At 43.4% G+C, this 22,739-nt stretch overlaps 1 protein-coding gene across 1 annotated transcript in view; it reads right to left on the bottom strand.

The window, feature by feature from the left end:
- Positions 1-22,739, bottom strand: part of LOC113985114 (protoheme IX farnesyltransferase, mitochondrial) — a 104,968-nt gene that overhangs the window by 32,871 nt on the left and 49,358 nt on the right. The window contains exon 5 of the mRNA XM_039390319.1: positions 2,794-2,864. Within this exon, the coding sequence (XP_039246253.1) occupies positions 2,794-2,864 (71 nt within the window). The remainder of the gene's footprint in view (positions 1-2,793; positions 2,865-22,739) is intronic.

The raw sequence follows: 22,739 nt of genomic DNA, 5'->3' as shown, positions 1-22,739 counted from the left end.
CTGAGGTTCCTCACTGATCCCAAAAGAAGCTGCAAGTCCTCAGTAACTCACAGAAAAGGCTGATGTGGGGGTCTGGGAACCACATGAATGTGTATGCAGGGAAATGAACCCCCCCAGACAGGGGCTTGTGGTGCTTTCTCCCATGGAAGACTTCAGGAAGAAAGGGAGGGGAGAAAGGCTGGAAATAAGGTCAGTTAGAACTGACAGCTGGTCTTAAACCTAAGCAGACTTGGGGCTGAGACTGCAAATGGAGGCCACGAAGTGAAACACGTGGAAATAAATTCTCTGCAAATGCAAAACATTTCCTAACAAGCCAGTTCCACGAATTAGCTTATCTAAAATGGAGACTCCAGCTCATCCCAGGACTGGATGATTCAGTAACTCCAAGGACCTCTCACTGGGGGTTACCAGTTTGATTCTGGCCTGAGCTCAAAGCATCTAAGAATCCTCTATGTGATGGCACAACCCCTACAAAAACTCTCCTTGGCCTCGGTGCAGTTTCTCAGTGGGCAAGATTCACATCAAAGCCACCCCCAAAAGCCTTTCCAAGGAGCTGCAGAGCCAACGTGATGGAGAGTTAACAGCCTTCCCTCTCTTCAAAAGGGATGTCAGGCTCAGGACAAAAACTGCTACCCACACTGACCAGTTCTGCAACAAGGACTATGCCAAATAAACAGAAAGCAAGAAAAGACAAAAAAAAAAGGAGGGAAATCAGAATATATTTACAAACAGTGCAAATGAAGACGGGTCAGAAGATGATGCCTCGTTTGCACTGGACAGCACAGATGTTGTAATGCAGCAGAATTAAAAAACCATCAAGTATTTCATGAAATGAAGAAGCTAAAGAGAAGAAAATGTCAAAACTCAAATGTCAGACAAATTTTGGGCAAGAACTCCGTGCATACCCCAAGCCCTCTGGATCCCTTCCCAGAGCCAAGACACCAGTCTCTTACGTACTGTTTATCCACCCCTGTCTCGTCTGGTTTTGCCTGGTTTTAGCACAACCATTTACGGGCTTTATTTAATCAGCCAGGAAGGAAAGAGTTCAAGGAACACCAGGGAATATGTGGCAAAACGTAACAAGGTTAGATCACTTGCACTGGATTATTCTCCTCTGGCAGAAGAAATAACCCCAGTCAGGGCCTGCGTGTTCCAGGGTCTGCAGGGAGCGAGGGCAGCATTATTCAAGGGAAGTGACACTTTAAAGAACTTTAAATTAGCTGTTGACAAGCAGGTAGATAGATTGAGGAGTGATTACACAAAGTCCCCAGCATTACCATTTTGTGGTGAAAGCAAATATGAAGGGGAGGGAGAAGCAAGAAAATCCATGAAATATGGGTTTGCCAATCTGTGGTGCATTCAGACGACAGCGAAGTTCACTTAAGGACACTGGAAACATAAAATAAATGGCTTTCTCTGAATCAAAACTTGACAGAAAGTTTTTCCTAGTTATATTTTTGACTCCAGAAGCACTGCAAGCCATGCAAGTAGACTATGATAAACACAAAAAAAAATAATAAAAATAACCATCCCCCATCATCTTTCTTCCTAACAAGTGTTCCTTCTCCCAGGGCTAAAGGACCACATGGAAGGGAGCAGAAGTGCAGCTCCCCTGAACTGCACAATTAAGCCTGACTTACTGTATGTACAACAGATGCCCTCACTGCAGTGGTCCCTAAAATATGTTTTTAAATAAAATTAACTCAGCTCAGGAATCTGTAATTAGCACCATCTCCGAGAACAAATCAGAACAAGTTTATTGAAGTGCTCTAACTATTTACCATGAGAGCGAATTTACCCCCAAGGTTCACTTTACTATTTTGTCTCAATTTTCTTGTAATTTCATCTATCACGGGTTTTTTTCAGTCCTCCAAAGGTGATGGATAAAACATAGAAAGAAATAGGACCAACTGTTCACCGAAGCCTAAGGGAAAACATAATTTTGTTATAAATAATCCTTGGCACAAATCATGGAAACGCAATACTAAAATTGTTTGTTGAATCATTTATGAATTGGGCCTTCAGTTTCAGTTTGCAAATAAGTCAGAGGTTTTTTTCTTGATGTTCTTTTTCACTTTGCTTTTTTAGCTGGCAAACAGCCTTTGAGAGACTGAACCGATACATAATCCAAAAAACAGAGGGAATGAAGCGGGTTTATTTTTTTGAAGGAAATCTCTTTGCCTTTTGGGGTGGGAGGAATTTACTTATGGACTATGATAAATTCAATGATGACAAATTTTCACATTAATTCCACGAGATGCCACGATTTTGAGTTTTCACCCGGCTAAATAGGCAAAGACAACACAAGGGCCTTTACAAACCACTAAAGAAAATGATTTGTAGGTACCTCTGCTGGGAGTCTCAAACGAATATCTGCGATCCAAGAGATAAATGTGACTATTAAAAACAACATACATCCTTGTGTTTGTTCTAAGATGGGAAATTCTGAAGATTTATTGTTACAAAATAGAAGTTCAGTGGAACATAACTGTGTGCTACCACACCACGCACGTAGCCATCTCATGGCACATGAAGAAATATGTAACACGAGGGGAAATTCAGCTGCCTTGAGAAATTCCGTGTTTTCCAGGACAGCTGATTGCCCAAACTCCTCAGATGAAAGTTATAAACACGAAGAAATAGCAAAGAACAGAGAGAGATGTGTTTCTCCCTTACGTCTTTTGTCTTAAAAGTGCTATTTTTCGTCATCTGAAGAGGGAGGGAAACTTGGAAACAGATAAAAGCAGCGTGAAGCTCCTTTCTCTCAGCCAGAGCAGGTGTGCAGTGCCTTACCTGATCTGTCCTCGCACCAGCGGCCTGTTCTTTGTCCTGTTCATGTTTGAGTCAAACGGGACCTCAAAGAACTGTAATTAAAAAAAAAAAAAAAAAAAAAAGAAAGGAACAATCAAAATGAAAGGATCCCAGAAAACATGCCATGTGTGGAATGTCCTGTCTGCATCTGCAGGTGCTTTAATCTCTGTTTCTGAAGGTTCAGGAATACAGCGTGAATTTGGAGCTTTGATAAGTTTGCACCGATGCTTTTGGCAGCCCCTGAGAAAGAAAATCACCTGGAGGACAAAAGGAGTTTGCACAAGACCCCTGGAGTCCATCACTCGAAGCAGAGTTTGATTCCAAATCCCGCTCCTGACAGGTGTGACACAGCTTTTAGATGTACACAATTACATGTGCACACACATAATGGAATCATGGAATTGTTACACTTGGGAAAGATCATCCAGCCCAACCACAAACCCAGCACCACCACCATCAAACCACATCCACAAGTGCCACATCCACACATTTTTTGAACGTTTCCAGGGATGGTGACCCCACCACATCCCTGGGCAGCCACTTCCAATGCCTGACCACACTCTCAGTGAAGAAAATCTCCTAAGATCCAATCAAAACCTCCCCTGGCACAACTTGAGGCCATTTCCTCTGGTCCTGTCACTTCTTATCTGGGAGAAAAAACCAATCCCCACCTGGCTCCAACCTCTTTAGGGAGCTGTAGAAAGCAAGAAGGTCCCCCCGAGCCTCCTTTTCTCCAGGCTGAGCCCCCCAGTTTTACATTAACACAAACAGCCCTTGCAAATTTTCCTCTTCTGGTCTTTAAAAGACAAACACCAAGGTTTTTTCCAAGATCATCTGACTTCCAAGAACCCATAACCCACCCCCAAATCAATCAACCCTTGTAAAACACCACTGAAACTGCATCGAGTCTCCAGTTGGAGCAGCAGGGAGTGAACACACCATATGGTGTTATTTAATGTCACAACCTAATTTGACTTTAAACGTGGCCTATGGGAAAATTCAGGAGTCACTATCTGCTTGGAATTCCTGCAGGCTCCTGGAGGATTTTTTTTTTTTTTTTAATAAGAATATTACTGGAAAAGTTGAATCCACTTTGCCATCCAGGCAACTCTGGAGCCGTTCAGTTTTACGTGTGCAAAATAACAACACAAATACCAAGCAGGGATTTACTTACAGAAAGTGTAGGATGTGTTTATACAAAGAATATTTTCTACTGACGTTACGTCTGAGGTTTTGGGGTAGGATCCCAATTATGGTGAATATGTAGGAAAAGCACCATAACAAATCATAATTCCAAGGAGTCAGACTGACAGTATAGCTCAGTGTAGCCAAACTGCAGACAGATTTTAGGTGATTATATATGATAAATGACTACATGATAAAATCTGTGTTATTCCAGCAAGTTGATTTAACATTTTATGCTACAAAAGAGACAATTAACAAACACCTTCATTGTGACAGTGTCACATTACTGGTCTCGCTGCTTACTGGGGCTGCATTCCCAGGGGAACATCAATGGACAGGGACCATTCAGAGCCCTACGGGTGGACGTCAAGGGAAAGATGCTCCATTTTCAGGCACATGGAACCACTTTTCCCACCTACTGCCTTGAAGTAATGACTATATAACAACTGGGAATCTCTGCTGTTGCTCCTACATGTTGCAAGAGCAGTAGGGATTGGATACCCATGGATACCCATGGATCATCCTGTCTAACACAGCCCACAACGTTCTCAATCCGTGGTGCCATATAAAGGCACGGAAATTTAAAACACCAATGCAGAATTTAATTACTAGTTTATATTCAATTCACTAGAATTTTTTGCCTCCATCTGTGTGGCAGAGCTGGCTGGAGGTTTGAATCACAGAATCATTTGGGCTGGGAAAGATCTCCAAGACCATCAAGTCCAACCTGTGACCGATCCCCACCTTGTCCTTCAGCCCAGAGCACTGAGTGCCATGTCCACACCCCCCGGGATGGGGACTCCACCACCTCCCTGGGCAGCCCCTTCCAATGCCTGACCACCCTTTCCATGAAGAAATTCTTCCTGATGCCCAGCCTGAACAACCCCTGGCACAGCTTGAGGCCAATTCCTCTTGTCCTGTCGCTGTTTTGCTCCCAGTAAACCTCTGTCTGGAAGGGAGCACCCAACCCAACTACGATCCCTACCAATTCTCCAATTTTATTATTGATATTCCTGAAGCAAACTCAGGCTGCTCAGCCAAGAGTTTCTCACAGGAAAGAGGAGAATGAAAGAAAGGGAGAAAAAGAAAGAGAGAAAGAGAGAGAGAAAGAAAGAGAGGAAAGGAAGAAAGAAAGGAAAAAAGGAAGAAGGAAAGAAGGCGGAGAGAAAGAAAGAAAGAGAAAGAGAGAAAGAGAAAGAAAGAAAGGAAGAAAGAGAGAGAGAGAAAGAAAGGAAAAGAAAGAGAGAAAGAAAGAGAGAAAAAGAGAGAAAAAGAGAGAAAGAAAGGGAGAAAGAAAAAAGAAAGAAAGAAAGAAAGAAAGAAGGAAAGAGAAAAGAAGAAAGAGAGAGAGAAAGAAAAAGAAAGAAAGAAAGAGAGAAAAAGAGAGAAAAAGAGAGAAAGAAAGAGAAAGAAAGAGAGAAAGAGAGAAAGAAAGAAAGAAAGAAAGAGAAAGAAAGAAAGAAAGAAAGAAAGAAAGAAAGAAAGAAAGAAAGAGAGAGAGAAGGTTCACACATTTTTTGCTTTGCCTGAGCACTGTGACACAGCACTGGGCAGCTCTTCAGTCATCTTTAGGCAGGCAGATGACAGGGAATTTCTTGTCCACTGTTTGCTGTGGCTGATCTGCAGCGGTTGGACCTTCACAACTACAACACTGGCCCAGAAGTGTGGGATGTTTCACAAAGAACCTCCCTAGGAAACAGCAAGGAGCACCTTCGGAGCGGGGAAAGCGCCCGCTCGGATCCGCCGGCGGTGATTGCTCCTGACAGCTCAGCGCTTTGCTAATGGTTTGTTTCACTGCTACATTTCAGGGACAATTACAGTAAATGAAGAAAAAAATGTCATTTGACATCAGACTGGTAGAGCAATACAAGGGAAAAATTCTATAGAGCTCAAGTCTGTTCTCTGGAAAATATCTTGGGTATGCTTGGGGTTTTCTTATAAGTCACAGTTTTGATTTCTGTTTGCAAAGTCTGACTGCTCTGAGTTGCTTCCAGTTTAAACTTGTGTGTCTGAGGAGATTCTGGCTCATTTGAGAGTGCTTAAGCTCATGGATAAAGGTATCCCTGTGTGATGGATAAAATCAAACTAATGTGCAAGTTTTAAACGTCACGTGTCTCAGACACAAAATGACTACAATGAAGAACAGTTGGACAGTCAACACCTGAAAGAATTTAAACTTATGCAGTTAACAGGATAACCTGACAATGCCATGCTCAGCGTATGAAATATTTCCATATATATTAAATATAGTAGTCAACCTCTGAATAGAATATAAATTTTGAACAAGAATCTTCTCTGCTGACTTAAGTCATCAAAAAATGTCTGTCTCTACACACAGACACGGCTGCTCCTGAAATTAAGATTACTGCATGACTTCAGTCTGAATTTTCTCGCTTTTTTAAATCTGACAATCGGAATAATCTGTTACTGTCAAGTGTACGCACGGAGCTACATTTCCAACTGAACTACAGTTAGGGAAAATCCTTTTATTTGCAATGCCCTAGATTCCTTCACTGAGCTAGTTGCTATTACATGTCAGCAAGATGCCATTTATCAAACTTTTCCCATTTTGCTCCCAGATGTTCAGCAAAATTCTCTCTCCACTCGAAATTATTTTCCCCTGATATTCTAGAAAAACTGAAAAAAAAAGTGCATCTCAAATATCATTCCATAGGAATGAAAGAGTGAAGTCAAACATATTATCTCATGCCAGGCCAACACAGCCCTGCCTGTTTTAGCAAAGAGTAAATTCAGTAAGATGACTCCTGGATAAATAAATATTTTAAAAGCACTCAAGAGGCTTTTTCCTCAGGAAGTCTGAATGCATCGGTTCCGCTGGACACGGCAGAATATTATCTGCCCTTGGTATCTGGGAAGTTGGCCACCAAAAGGGCAGGCAGAGGGTTAAATCTACAGCATCTAAAAAGCCCTGAGTGACAAAACTTGGCAAGAGCCCTGCAGACCCCAACCTAAATTTTAATCAGCATGCATGAACATTTAAAACATGACGGTGGAAAAAAAAATAAATCAGGCCAGTCAGTACTTTGTGGTTTATTTCTCTGGCAGGCTCATCAGGCTCTTTGTGCAGATCTCATCTTGTTAATATACAGTAATTATATCTTAAACATCTCCCAGTTCCTAGAGTAGCTGTCACATTACTGCTCCGAGCTGTTTACACCCATGGGGTTTCTGTCCTTCAGCTTCTTCACATTGGTTTCCACTTTGTTTTCAAGTGAAACGTTAAAGAACGTTTAATTTCAAGCTGCCTCCTGGAAGCAGAAGTGCATGCAGGAGGTAGATGAGCACTCAGATCTCCCAGATTAATAATTTTATTAGGACTAAGGCAAGGTTTCCATAGCATCACCTCATACATGCAGACAGCATTACGACACGCCGGCATTTCCAGGACCAACGGCAGGGAAAGGTGAGAGCGTGTCCTGTGCCTTCACAGGGAGACCTCTTGCTCCTTCCATCAGCTCACAGAACCACAGAATATCCTCAGCTGGGAGGGACCAACAAGGATCATCAAGTCCAACTCCTGGCCCTGCACAGGCACCCCAACAATCCCATCCTGTCCCTGAGAGCGATGTCCAAACCCTCCTGGAGCTCTGGCAGCCTTGGGGCTGTGACCATTCCCTGGGGAGCCTGGGCAGTGCCCGACCACCCTCTGTGGGAAGAACACCAACACCACCTATTAACTTTCCCAAGACCAGTGGAGCAGACACAAAGCCCTGAGCACACACTGCATTTGCCATCGGTGGTCATTCCCGCGGGAGGGACTGTAACTCCCGCACCATGGCAGTCCAACACCTTCACTCCTGGTCACACAAAAACACCAACAGAGCGCACTAAGAGGAACAATATGCCACAGAGTTTATCAAACAGATCAGCCACACTCCAGCTAATAAACATCTCTCTTAGACCACTCTGGATTTAGAAGGGTATCAAGCACCAGCCTGGCCCCCGGCCAGGCCCAGCTCTAATCGGTGACACGTGATGGGAACAGCGGTGGCTGGAACAGGCACCCAGTGTGCCATGTATTGACATAACATTTTACTCTAATGCTAAACACATATTTACAGCAGAACCGATAAGCCCGTGAGTCTAAAGACAGAATGGAACCCTGCTATTAAAAGACAATTTAATTCGAGGCAACTCAGAGGTCCTGCCATTGCAAAACCACCCCTGCAACTGAGAAGGGCTTCCATGTGCTCTTTGCCAGCAGAATTGCCTCCTGGATCTCTATATTTCTCTCTGAAGGGCAGTTCAGGTGAACCTACGAGTGAACAAAGAGATGAAGCTGTTGCCAAAGAACAGTCGCCTCCTCCTGCACTGAAGTGCTGCTGGGCTCCAAAATCCCCTGTGCCTTGCACCACATGGGAAGGTGGAGATGAGCTACAGGTGGTGGCCAAAGCTCCTCCTCAGCTAAAATCTCTTGCCACAGACCCAAGCAAACATTTTTAACACCACACAAATAAAACCCAGTACAGCTCCCCACTTGAGCACTCCACTGAACACCTCCAGCCAGGGGGGAAGTTGGGCTGTTCAGGGCAGGTCTTGTAAATACTGGTCTTGTTGAATTAGGTGCTTCTGGGGTTCTCCCAACTCCTCTGCACTACAGTAAGCTCTGATTCTCTTTGGTTTCCTTTGTCATTGCCCAGGAGCAAGCAGTTAACCAGAAACACCACTGAAACACAGGCTGGAAACCAAAAAGGTGCACAAATTCAGGAGATGTGAGTGGACCAAAACTGGGTGGAGAGCACAAAGGGGCAGAGCAGAGCCTGGATAGCTGGACAATAACCTGAGGTTTCCTGGGAAGGTGACACCCAGAAAGCCATTACTCCAAATTCATCAGGTTTCAGCACTAGCCTTTCACATGAAGTCTCCTGACTTTCCCAGGCAGCCAAAGGAAAGCTGCTGTAAGGAGCACTGGAAACCCATCAGAGCACGAGTTCCTTCCTCTGCGACTGCTCTTCCCCTCCATATTAACTAATTATTTCTATTCTTCATGTTTTCGGTGATTTATCTTACATTGTCATAAAGGAATATATAATTACATAAGCGGAGAAGAAAAACATAACATATAATTTATGGTAAATAAGATCAAAGTCAACATTATTATTATAGGTTTCCTTCTGGTTTCCTCTCAATCACTTTTATATGAAAACAACAAAGAATAATTAAAGCATATTACAAAGGTCTTTTTACTCAATTGTACACAGATGTGACTGAAAAAAATGCAGAGGGAAGGATTTTCAAAAGCACCCATGCACTGATCTAACACGATTCTCACTGAAGTCAGTGGCAGTTTGACTTCAATGAGGGCAGAGACAGACCAACACTGAGTGATTCTGAAAATCCCACCCTAATTGTACAAACAAGGGGAGGCTTTAGAGATTGCTGGCTTGGAGATTGTATATTTGAGAATCATAAAGGGCACACAGCACCTGTTTGTCTTCAAGATATGAAAATAAAGCAAGGCAAATATTTTAAGGATTAGAAATAGCTTTTTCGCTTTTTCTTTTTTTTCTTTTTTAAGGCAGTATCTGAAAGCCCTCTGGCTTTGCAGTTCCCAGTCTTGCTATAGATCTGCTTTAATATTTTCCATTTCAAAGAAGATCCTAATTAAAAATGAGATTGATGCAAGCCTGAACAATGTTACAATGTTCCTCTACAGATAGAGGAGGGCAGTGAAACTCCAGACTGTCCCACGAACCCACGAAGCTCTGCTACATTAAGCATCTGCCACAGTTTAATTTATTATTCCCCCCCCCAAAAGACACATTCCTCTTATTAGCCAGCATTTAGAAACTCATTGCTCTGTAGAGGGAATAGAACAGGAGGAAATGGCAAAGAAAATGTTAATACTTGTCACTTCAGAGACATATTTTTAGGATGGAGAAAGCAAAGACTCACAGACTTCAATTAGCAGCCATGTGTCACCTCGGACTGACCTGCCGTGCTGGCTCTGCTTTTCAGAGCTCAAGAGGTGACGTGTTGTTATTCCCTTGCCCCCTCACAAGTGTGTGACTTTCCAGAGACACCCCAAAATGTGCATTTTCTAGGTTTTACATTGCACTTATTTCAGTGCCCTTAAGTGGCAGCAGGGCTGGAGCTGCTGGCGCTCCTGGCACAGCGCTCTGTGCTGGCTTTCAGCTCACCCAAACCCTTTTGGTGACTCTGACCAACAGAACAAGTGGTCACTGAGCTCCTGCAGCTCTTCATCAGCACTTCAGCCAAACGAGATCCTTTGGTGATATCACAAGTGCCATTACGAGGAGCTTGGAAAGTTAAAAGCTGCTGCTCCATCCATGGGGCTCGTCCCGACAGTGAGGGCTCAGGAAAGAGGAGGATGGACACATCCTGAAACAGGCCACTGGCCACTGGGATGAACCACTGGCTCTGCAGGTGTGGATGTGCTTGTGGCACCAGGGGAAAAGCAGTGAGGGTGCAAGGAAAGCCCCTGAGCCTGCTGAGCAAAGAATTAATAATAATTAAGGACTTCATGTGGTCTTCATGAATAAGTGTGTGAATAACTTTGAACTAAATAACAGAGCATTTGCACCAAATTACTTTATCTATTTCACCCCATATACAAATTTTTCTTGTCTTTATCTTAGAATCAATTTTTTTAGTACCAATGCACCAGCTCATTTCATCTCATTTTTTTCAATGCACCTGATGTCCAAGACTTGAAATGGGAGAAAAGACGTGAATGTCCTGGTTTAGTAAATGAGAAACAGGTTGGGTGACCACCCACGAGCCTGGCTCTTCTCCTGAAAATCATATTTTGCTGAGAAGATACTGTAACAAAAATGAAATAAAAATAAAGCCAGGCCCTTAAAAGCTGTTCAATTTTGAAAACTGCTGACTTTGTGAGCCACCTCAACAGCGTATTCCTGAGGCCTCATGGAGGTCAGCCACGGCTTCAGGGGGAATGCAGGCTGGATACCACAGACAGGCTTTACCTCATGTGATCCACCTTGGAGAAATAACTTCCATGGGAAGAAATACTGCTGCCTGGCCAGCTGCCAGGGACTTCTAATAATATGAAATATTTACCACCACCAAGTCCTTTTTGTTCAGCTCTCAATTAATGCACCCACAAATAAAGCTCCTTGGTCCAGGTCCTCACTCTGCCCCACTTTCAGGAGGGCACTTGCCCATCGCTGCATTTGGACTCATGGACCAAAGGAGGCAATTTCCAAAGCCTTCCCAACTTTTTCTTATGGATTTTGTCACCTCTGGGCTCTTCCTTTTCATCTTAAAATGAAAATGGTTAAAAAATGTGTTTCACACCTCGTGCCCTTCCCTTGTTCTCACCCAACCAACTGCACCCACAGAACGACCTGATCTGGCCCGAAGCACAGCTAATTTCCCTCTCATATTTTCATTTTTTTTGATCTGTGCCACTGGATCTGTGCATCCTGGACATGGAAACAGGGGAGGGAAAGGGTGAAGCTGCGACTCAGCTCCCCCCACTGTGCTGGTACATCACGTCCCCCAGGAGAGAAGCAGCACCACAACGATGAGGGGGTTAAAGTGTCCTCTCTCTCCAGGGTCACAGAGATAAGGCAATGAAGTCACATTTATCTGGGTTGTGCTGACCTGGTCTAAGAAAGGAAAACTTCACTTCCCCACACACTTCAACAGCTGGGCTCTGATCACCCCAAATCTGTCCCTACTTCTGCAAGATTCTAATGATGAATTATAAGTGGATGTCAGAGGCATCTGACATCTGTAATATGCTTTCTCCAGGAACTATTTTATTTCTGTATATTTTAGGAACCAGTATTAGAGTTGAAGAAAAATACCACCTTTATGCCCTACCAAAATACCCCCTGAATCACTTCACAAGGCCATTTTCTCCACGAGATTCCTTTGCATTAAATCATATTTGTCACGACGCCAGCGTGCCATGAGTGCAACGTATAATTTAAAAAACAACCAAAACTTCAAATAACAACCTCTTTGCTGAAGATAGGAATTGCACAAGGTCAGTATCTGGTTTAAGTTACTATATGTCCTAAAATACACCAGGCCAGGTCCTCTGGACACAGTGCAGCTGCTTTGAGCAATACTGCAGATAAAATCCGATACTGAAGATGGCTTAGACAAATTCCTGCGGTGGAATAAAGTTGTTACTCGGGGAACTCCTGGGGAAGTATTTCTGCTGCCCACAATGCAAGTGCTTAAGTCAAGCAGGAGATCCAGAGTCAACCAGGAGACAGGAATCTCCTCCAGAGGAGTGAGAGCAGAGGCAGGAGCTGGGAAGCTTTCATTTCTAGTAGTAACCACAGCGGGATCCTGAGCTCCTGGTTTTGGCCAGGGCAGTTGTGGAAGGAGCAGGTAACTCCACACCCCCCCAGACCACCAGTATCAGCTGCTTCTCAGTCCCCTGTGACTAGAGAGCTATAAAATCAAGCAGCCTCACTGTGCTCTGCTCTTGCCCAGGAGATTAGAGCAGGGAAGTGGGAAGGTGAGATTTAAATCGCTTCCACACGTCTCCTGGCTCCAACCCATGTGTCCCGGATCCAGGTCATTTTAATCAGCTTTTTATAAATTGTCACTCAAATGATAAGAATACTAATCCACTGCAATGTGCTTCCTGCCAGGCACCCGAATATTAATCCATAAACTGTTCTCTTATATCACACGGAGACGTGTTGGCTTTAACTGCTCATGGCTGACACGTCCTGTTAGTGAGGCTTTTCTTCTTACAACACAGACAAAAGTAGCACCATACACAAAGCAGCAAGGCTTGCCTGCTCTTGGCTAGGGAAAGGTTATTTATGTAGGTGCAAACATCTAAATTACTTATTCAAAATACCTTTTAGTTTTGGAAATAAATTAACTTTTATACTTGAAGTTACTGGCACTGGCGAAAGAGAATTTGCTGTGGTCCAGCTGTACTTGGCAAAAGGAAAATCTACAGCTCCTTCTGGCCAGGATATTAAACAACTCAAACCCCCAAAACCCACAATGGATGAAATGTGGGAATGCTGTAACACAGCCAGTAAAAAAGCCTAACTGTGAACAAGGGTGTGAAGTGGCATCAGCCTTTACTGACGTGTCTGAGCACGATAACATTGTCCAAGTGCCACGGAACCCACAGCTCAAACCTCTTAACAAAATCACCCCTCAGGAATTATTCCTTTAAAGTATCAGGAGCTGTTATCAGGGAGGGTTTCAAGTCACATCTTTATATACAGCACACTTAGGGAATCTATCAGGTCTACAGGAGAGAGTTTACAAGTTTCCCCTTCCCAATAAAATTTAAAACCCCAACTTCTCCCTGTTGTTACAATGTCTGAAAAGAGAGCAAGGGATCTCTGTGGGGGATTTCAGGATTTATACTGTGTTGGCAAGAGAACAGCCTCATCTCTCCCCTCCACCATGGGCTCTCAGGGCCAAAAGAGTCCATTTTTTAATATTCTGAAGAGTTTTGAATGTTAGAAGAGAGCAGGCACCTCAATGAGTGCAATGTTGTAACTTCATTTGTACGACAACAGTTTAATTTAGCTTAAATCTTGGCAATAAAGTAAATTAAGAAAAGTCACTCTCCTCTCTCCCATCTGTAAAGAACTTAAAAGAAAGCTCCCAATATACTAATAATGTATTTTTTTTCCTGTTACTATCACAAATCTGTGATGCCACGTGTGTGACACTTTCAAGACATTCTCTCCTCCTAAGGCTATCACAGTTTTGCTGATCAAAGAGATGCTCACAAGTCTCTATGCATGAGGATTCTGCTCAAGCCTAATGATGTTGCCCAGAGCAGGTTACTTTTGGTAAGGGATTTTTCTTCCTTAAACCATCATTTCATGCAGAATGTGCATGGAGTAACAAGGTACAACATAACAACAGACATCCAAGGTGCAGTTACTCACTGAGCACCAGCTCTGCAGTAAAATCCAGTGACCATCTTTTTTTTTTTAAAAGCCAAATGCACAAACCACAAACTGGGGATGACCATCATTATGTTCTTCTGCTGAGGGCTGGATGACAAACCTGCACACCGAGAAGTCACGTTACAAACACACCTCCAAGCCCTTAATTAGGTCTCACCTTTCCTTCCCCTTCGTTAAGAAGGAAAGTGAAGCAAGAGGCTCACGATGACCCATTAGAAAGCACAAACACCCAAACCTGTTGCAGGGGCATCACACCATCCATCTTCTTAAAGCTGTCAAGAAATGTTTGTCATTCCAATACTGCTTGCATCTCCCAAATGCTAAGATAACCCACCCATCAATCTCAGCTAGAGTTAAAAGAGGAGTTGAAAAATAAATAGTTCTGAGTCATGTTACTAAGAGGGATTCCACACACTATTAATTTTAGCTTGGAAACCAATTAAGACACCAAATCAGCACTACCTCCCTCCTTTTTAAGGTATAATGACCTATTCACTTGCGTAAATTTATTTATTTTGTGACAGTGATCCTTTCAAAAGCTTTAGGAGCTTAAACAACATTCATTTTAATCCTGGCTCCTGGCAACAGGAAGATTTTTGCCAAAAGGCAGTCAAAGATATGGACGAGACAGGATGATTCTCTCTATCCCAGGAGGCCATTCTTAAAATAAAAGAATAATAAGAAACAGGATGACCCAGAAGTAAAACCTGTCCTAAGCAGTGCATGAGCATCAATAAATTGGTGCTTTCCACTCAAACCTGGGGCAGCCTTTGCCCCCTGCAACCCTCTGTGGCTTCTTGCTCACGAGTGAAGCTACAGCAGCACTCCTCCACATCAAAGCAGGTGTGGAAAACTGCACATTCCTGTTCCAGAAAGGTTATTAAAGCAGGAACTCCCTGCCCAGCCAAAGGGCTCCAGCTCCAGGCTCCTGCAGCTCCTGGCATGGATATCACCAGAGCAGTGAACTCCCAGCAGTGTTCAATATTGACACGGAAATGCCACTCTTGTCTTCCAGGTGCCTCAAATGTCACCTTTGTTTGCTGAGTGCAAGCCCAATATGAATTTTTCTGAGTATCTATTGGGAAAAAAAAATAACCAGCCCTGCACCTCAGTGGCCTGATTTCCCCTGGGTTGCCAGTATTCACCTGAGAGCTTCTGGGGGGACTGTTTCCAGTTCCTTCCTGGCGGTGCCACCACGGGGATCTGGAAGCTTTGACTACACAGGTCTTGCTAAAGCTGGAGAGTTGGGAATAGTGCTTTACTCAACCACATGGAAAAAAGGAACAAAATCATCTGGATTCAACAGGAGAGTTGGCTGAGGCACGTTGTGCAAGGGGTTAAAGCCACACTCTGTGCTGGGGGAGTTTTTCACATTGTGTTCCCTTTCCATGGAAATAAACCCAGAATCATGGAAAGTCTTTCTGTGATAATGGAAGTGCATTATAATATCTAATCATGGATCAAAAAATTTATTTAGGAAAGTAAGAATATATATGTAAAGAAAGAAAGCGAGGCACAGATTTCTTACTGGGGCCTGGAGTGACAGGACACAGGGAATGGTTTCCCACGGCCAGAGGGCAGGGTCAGATGGGATATTGGGAAGAAACTCTTCCCTGTGAGGGTGGGGAGGCCCTGGCACAGGTTGCCCAGAGAAGCTGTGGCTGCCCCTGGATCCCTGGAAGTGTCCAAGGCCAGGTTGGACGGGGCTCTGAGCAACCTGGGCTGGTGGAAGGTGTCCCTGCCCATGGCAGGGGGTGGCACTGGATGGGTTTTAAGGTTCCTTCCAGACCAAACCATTCCAGGATTCTGCAATAAGAAGAAAATAAAGGATTGAAAGTCCAGTGTCAAGGTACCACTGATCAAAGCAGGCAAGTAGAGGATCAAACAAAGAATTTAATTTGCTCATCCCAGAGCCCAGATCTGTATGTGATGCCACTCAGCCCTGCTACAAATCCACAGTAACGCACACAAAAATAAAAAATAAAAAGCTATTAGGTCCTCTGAAGACAGGATTGCAAAATCAAATCTACTACTCTCATGGAAACTCTTGAAATAATAAAAAAAAATCATTACAAACTGGAACTAAAATGAGCATTGCCATATTTCTATGACCAAAAAAAAAAAAACCTGGTGAAACATCTACTTTTGGGTCAGATCTCAAATTCTTCGTGAGGAAAGTGTGTGCAGATACCCGAGAAACACTCAATTTACAATTCCAAAAACAAGCTCACAACAAGAAGCTTTTATTCCCAAACAAAAATACCCATAAAAGACATCCCAAGAAAAAGAAACAATCTGCTTTAAAATTCACATCCTACTAAAATTCAAATGAATTTCCCTAGGTAGGCAAGTCCTTAAATGTATCCCTCCATTTAATTACGTTGCAGTTCCTGTGTAGACAAGTCCCAAGATGCTTTTACATGATAATCATTAAATATGAAGTGGTGAAATGAATTGCAACACTCAGTAATGCTCCTTATGAAATAAGATTTATAGAGGAAGGCTGAAATAAAATGATAAAAGCACATGGTTGCCATATCTGCATATTACACTGGGAAAAAAAAAAATGAAAATAGCCACTGAAAATTATGAATAGCTGGGCACAGGTATTAACCAAAACTGCTGCTGCAGAAGGTAATGCTCAGCCTACCTACTTATTTAATCCATGTAGTAGAAGTATTAAAATTAGAAATAAATCTAGTTATATTTTACAGGTCATTTAAACACTGAACACATCATGAAAATAATTGACAGAATTGTGTGATTCCATAAATACAGTTGTCTGCTAAACTCTACACTTTTTTTACAGAGTGGTGAAAATTTGAAGTATAACTCAGTTTCACTATACAAAAAAAATTCCAGTTCTGAAAAACCATCAGAAATTACACAAATAGCTCTAACTGTGGACCCAGGAACAAGAACTAAAAATAGGTAAATAATGTAAAAACTGCAATCAGGCAAAGGGAACTTTGCACCAAGTGCCTGGTCCCAGCAGCCGCCGCTGCGAATCCGCCCCTGTTCCACTCCTTGGCAACGTCCCCCTAAACACACACTCGTACAAATGAAGGTTTAAAATATATTTTCTACACTAAACCATACCCAAAGCAGATTTGGAAGACTGCTCACAGGCTTTACAACCACTTCATTTACGCACCAGCATATGCATTTAGTACATAAATATTTATAGCTTGGCAGCTCCCTCTCCCAACCTGCCTGGGTTTGCTCCGTTGGGTTTCACCAGCGAAATTTCCTCTGAATTTCCACATTTCCAGATGCTTTGCTCAGACAGCCTTGATGGAGAACAGTTGTGCCTATTAGCAGACAAGCTGCTGACAACTAAGCTGAGCTTCTAAGAGCTGGCAGGGAGATAATCTGGCACCGAGATCTGATAAGTTTAAAGAGAAGAGAAAGGCACGGTGGGCTGAGATGTCACAGGGAGACCCAGTGGAGACCTGAGCCTTTCCTTAAGGTGTCCCTCATCCCATTGCAGAGTCCTTCAGTCAAACCTCACCTCAGTCACCTATCCCATTGCCCAGCACCTCTCAGTTCTTAGCAAACACAGCCTTTGATTAGAGAAAGGATATAAAATGGTGCTCCAAGAAGTTACAGTGTTCAAAAAAAACTGTATTGCAGATACAGACTCATGAAATCACAGGATGGTCTGGGTTGAGAGGGACCTTAAAGCTCATCTCATTCCACCCCCTGCCATGGGCAGGGACACCTTCCACTAGCCCAGGTTGCTCCAAGCCTCATCCAACCTGGCCTTGGACACTTCCAGGGATGGGGTAGCCACAGCTTCTCTGGGCAACCTGTGCCAGGGTCTCACCACCTCTATATATTTAATAGAGATGTATTTCAAAGGGTCGTTTCCCCTGCCTAATTTTTTAATATATGGCAAAGACAAAAGAAAACTGTTATTTAATTTTGCTGTATCCTCTTGTATTTTCTCTCCACAAATAAGGAGAGTATAATCTCCTGCATTTTATTCTTTTGGGGGAGGAAAAAAGGCAAGTGGGGCTGGGAGTGCAGGAGATTTGTATCCACACCTTCTCTGAAACTCTCCAAAAACGGAACACTGGTATTTCTGCTGTCACCAAGCCACGGTACTACAGGAAATCAGCACAAAATCAAACCAAGGAAGAACCAGCAAGGCTGGCAATGCAGCTCCACCTCAGCCCCTCGGGGTTCCATCTCCCCCCTCGCCTGCATTTCCACACCAGGCACAGCCCGGGTTTGCCTTCATACCCAGGGGACAAAAAGTATTCCCACTGTGCGTTCCCAGCTTATATTTTCTTAATGTCATGGTCATTTATTTCTGAGGTAGCACCAGATTACAGGGCACCTGGGTTTTATCTCGGGTCAGTGCAACCAGCAGGGGCACACCGGGAGCTGTTCCCGCTCCTGCTCCGGCCCCAGCAGGGGCGAGTCCAGGCTCATCCCAGCAGTCCTGTCATCGTGACTTCCCCCAGGATGAGCTGCACCAGCACTTCCCAGAGCTGTGCCAGACCAGACAGTGGTTTTATTCAGACAGTGATTTTTCTTTAGACAGCACTGGAATCCTTCCAGGCGAGATAAAAATCTACATTTTTCCATGCAAAGAACTAAAATGATCATCAAAAATATAAGACCTCGTTTATATTCTTATACTCCTCCTCAGGCATTCAGTTTTGGCCACTGTTGAGACGGAATTTCTTTGTTTTGACCCCGAGTGACTTTCCCAAAGCATTTTACAGGTGATTCCCTCCCTCTCTGGCTGCTGCCCTCCCACCCAGTCCTTAATTAAAGATGCCAAGGTCTGACACAAACCATGTTACAGAAGAAAACTGGGCTGTGATGCATGAACAATAGGCATGTGGATACATCTGAGAAAACAGACTGTTGGCAATTATTTTGGTGCTTATTTAGAGTCTTTAAATTGTTTTAAAATAGATAGCAAGGAAGATTGTTGCTATTTAACAATAAAGAGAGGAGAAAAGCACAAGGAAACACATTTTTCACTTCTGAACGAATTCCAGGGATCGGGGATCTCTTCAGGAACGCAACTAATTAAAAAAATCTTTTCTAAAGCAACGTGGAAACGCTGTTTAATCAGAATTATCTGAGTTCAAAGAGCCACAGGAGGCAGGAGCAGCACCCTCATCCTGACACCCAGAGGCTGCCACTCTCCCAGACATCAAGGCACTAACACACAGCCAAGCTGCCTCCACGGTCAGGTTCATCCAAATACCTTTTCCATGAACTAATCAAACAGGCATTTATCAGCTGAGAGAGGAATAAGCAAACCTAAGGGGTTTTATGGAGGAGTTTTTCCCTTCATAAAGAGCCCCGAAACTTTTAGTCCAGAAGGTCTTAGATTATCAGGCTACAGCCAGACTAGTACAAAGCATCCTTGATGTCTAGACCAAATGAAAAGATTAGCAGGTCTGCCCCAGTGCTGATTACACCAGGCTCATACTATTTTTCCAGCGGATGCTTTCATAATTAAATATCAAGTAACAGGAGGCACTTTAACATTTATGTCACCCTCACCTACGAAAATAAGAAAAAGTTTCTTTGCATCGAGAACTGTAAAGTATTAAAAGCATTCTATGGCTGTAACAGCAACCTGTCAAGCTGTACAGAGGAATCCAGAGCTCAGTGAAGGGGATCCCTTGGGAACGCCGTGTATCGGCGAGGCAGAACAGCAATCACATTATGCCTGTAACTAATATGGACAAAGTGGAATGAGTAATAAAAGCCAACAAAAAACAACTTTCACTCTGATTAGCCATCACAGACTAATAGGCTTCAATTGCAATTTAAAATTAGGTGGCACCATCAATCACCGGGGTCTCTGCGAGCAGCAGCCGCGGCGCCTGCGGAGGAGGCACCGGGGAGACCCTCGGGGAGGGACGAGAGCTCCGAGCTCTGCCAGGGGCCAGGGATCCTCAAACACACTGGTGTTCATCTGGACAAACCCCAAAATGCCACCCTGGGCACAACCAAGGGGCTCGAGGGCAGCTCCTCCAAGCTCTCGGGTTTTTTAGACCATTAACACTCTTGGTCCAGGCAGGTCCATCAGGTCTTCGGGCTGAAGAACCACGACAGATTCTGTTGTTTGGAATCTTGCCCTGCATAATGCAAATATAACCCATTTTAAATTCAGTCAGGGCCACCCATAGGAAAAAAATCCCCCCAAAACAACATTTCCAAATGGCACGAGTCTTTATCAGAGAAATAAGCAGGCAAATAATGGGCCTATTAAACAACCTTCATACTTTTTTGGTATGAGACGAGACAACAGGACAGGCTTTTATGGGAATTTTTTGTTTCAAACAGCTGGGTGTAAACCTTGAGCAAGTGACTCAGCCTTCCTGAGGAGGCTGAACAAGAGAGGGGTGAACAGAGTCCCCCTGTGCCAAATAAAGTGGATGGGGCTGAGCTGCCCCTGGAGCACAGGAACCTTGGGATACACAAGGGACCACTGGTTCATAAAGTCCCCAAAAGTTTATGATTGCTGGAAATCTTAATCTCATTTCCAGTTTAAATTTAAACATAGCTAATTTCTGCCCATTAGTTCTTTTGCCAACACTGCTCTCCAGGTCCCTTCCCTCCTGGTACTTCCCCCTGGATATATTTATGGAGCAATCAGACCCACACCAGCTTTTGTCCTGCCAGGCCACACAGGCCAAGCTCTTTCATCCACCTCTTCTAAGTCTGGCTCCTCATTCCCTCCCACATCCCAGCAAGTCCTTTTCAGCACCTGTTCCCATCTGAATTAATTTTTCTTGCATATGGGAGAGACCAGAACAGTGCAGTTTTCCAGATGACTATCTGCTAATGGCATTAATAATTCCCAACCTCCATGGAAATGCCTTGCTTGAGACAGTCAAGATTTGCCTTTTTCACACTACTGCACAGTCATGCTCTAAGAAAAGCAAATTTTTTCCTTTCCTTTTCTGTTCTTTCTGCCTGAGAAACCTTCAGGCTTGATCCAAGAGTAGATAAAACTCTGAACTAGAAAGGAATAAACCTGGCTCTTAACCTAGGTCAGGTATTAATAGCCCACAGAGTGATCCTGAAGAAGTCACTTCATGTTCCTATTTTTTCATTCCCACACTTACCTATTTAAATCCAGAACTCACTGAGGCCAAGCATCACCTCTTAATCTAAATGAGCCCAGTGCCTTAAAAGGATCCTGCCTGTGGTTGGAAAAAACCTCCCAGGCTGGGAAGTTTCATGAAACAGTCTAACTCTCAGTTATTTTCCTGGTTTGTCATCATTTGTAAAGACATATATATATATATATAAATGCACAGCCACACAAGAGTGTGTAAGATGGGGTGATATTAGTAAATAAAAGTGCTAATGGCACATTGAATCATGGCAAAATCCAAAGGCACCTCCAGGAACTTGCAAGTCTTCTGTTATTTTTGAGAACGTTCCCATAAATGTCCATTACTGAGCAACCTTTGGGGAGGCTGCAGTGGCTGTGAGATTTACTGAAAACCAGGAGAAAAGCTGGATTTGGGGAGACATAAATTCATGGAGCAGTTTGCAACGTCTGCTGTGACACCAGCACGGATGGGGACAGTGCTGGTGAGGATTACTCCGGGATCCCAGCGTGATGGCCCATCATAAAACTGAAATGTCCCATCCAACAGGATGAATCCTCTTGGATTTTTCTTTCATAAATTATATAAGTTGAAAACCTTCCACTAGACCAGGTTGCCCAGAGTTCCATCCAGCCTGGCCTTGAATAGTTTATCAGAGACAAATTATATCCTACCAACCAATATCCAGATGGGAATTCAATGTCTCCTGGGAGAGTGCAGCAGTACCACCACTTATACAGGTTGTAACTTATGCACATACACACAGAAAACCCCCAGAATCCAGACAATTGCAACCCAAAATAGGTTCCAATCCAAAATACATCTCCAACCCAAAATATGTCTCCACCAAATGCAGCCACTAGTATTTCTAATTAAAAATATAAAAGGTGTACAACTATATTAAGTAGAATCACTTCTGATTTAAGAAAGTTCTAAATTCAAATTTTATGTTTTTTCATACCAAATAATTTATAAATATATGCTGGGTGGCAATAGCCAGGAAGAATCTGTGGTGAAATCCAGGATTTTGCACCAGCACTTGGGGATAAGCCTTCCCAAGAATCCGAGCTGGGAAAATCCTCCCTGCTCACAGAACTTGGCAGGAGAACTTCCAAAAACACATTAAAACCAGAACACTTTAAAATATCTTTTATCTTATTATTGGAGCAAAAATATATCCTGTCTGTATATTTTACACATATATGAATACATGCACATGTATATCCTGTGTTTTATTTTAAATACACTTTGGATTCTAATTCTCTGCCTCCACATCTGCCTGAATTATGGCTAAAAAACCCACCATCCAGCTCCCCATCCCTTGCCTTTATGGCTCATCTCATCCCCTGTATTTGTGAGCAAACCAGCCTCTTACATTTACAGTTATTAATTTAAATGCCTGTAGGAAAGGAAAGCCTGGCAAAAAACCCCAACCCTGAGTGTCTGCTGTGGAAATAACTGCTGGGAAAGCCAGCAGACATCCCAAAAAGTATCACCAATGGGATAACCCAAGTATGGCAACCAAGAAGCTCAGTCAACCTATTTATGGTGAAAGGTCAGGAATTAATCGTGCTGGGGATGAGCTCAGTGGTTTGGGCATCAGCTCCCAAATAACTGGACTTGTTGGGAAGTCAACAGTTGAATTCCAGCGGGGTTGGGTGTTATTAGTGTTTTGGACAATATATATTTTAACAGCAAAATAGAGGGCAACTTGTTCTGCCCACTCTTTAGAGAAATA

This window comes from Pipra filicauda, unplaced genomic scaffold (assembly GCF_003945595.2).
Source record: "Pipra filicauda isolate LSUMZ 115617 unplaced genomic scaffold, ASM394559v2 scaffold80_size11013439_pilon, whole genome shotgun sequence".
Lineage (NCBI taxonomy): Eukaryota > Metazoa > Chordata > Aves > Passeriformes > Pipridae > Pipra > Pipra filicauda.
Note: the sequence above shows the minus strand (reverse complement) of the source record. Positions and strands in the feature narration are given on the sequence as shown.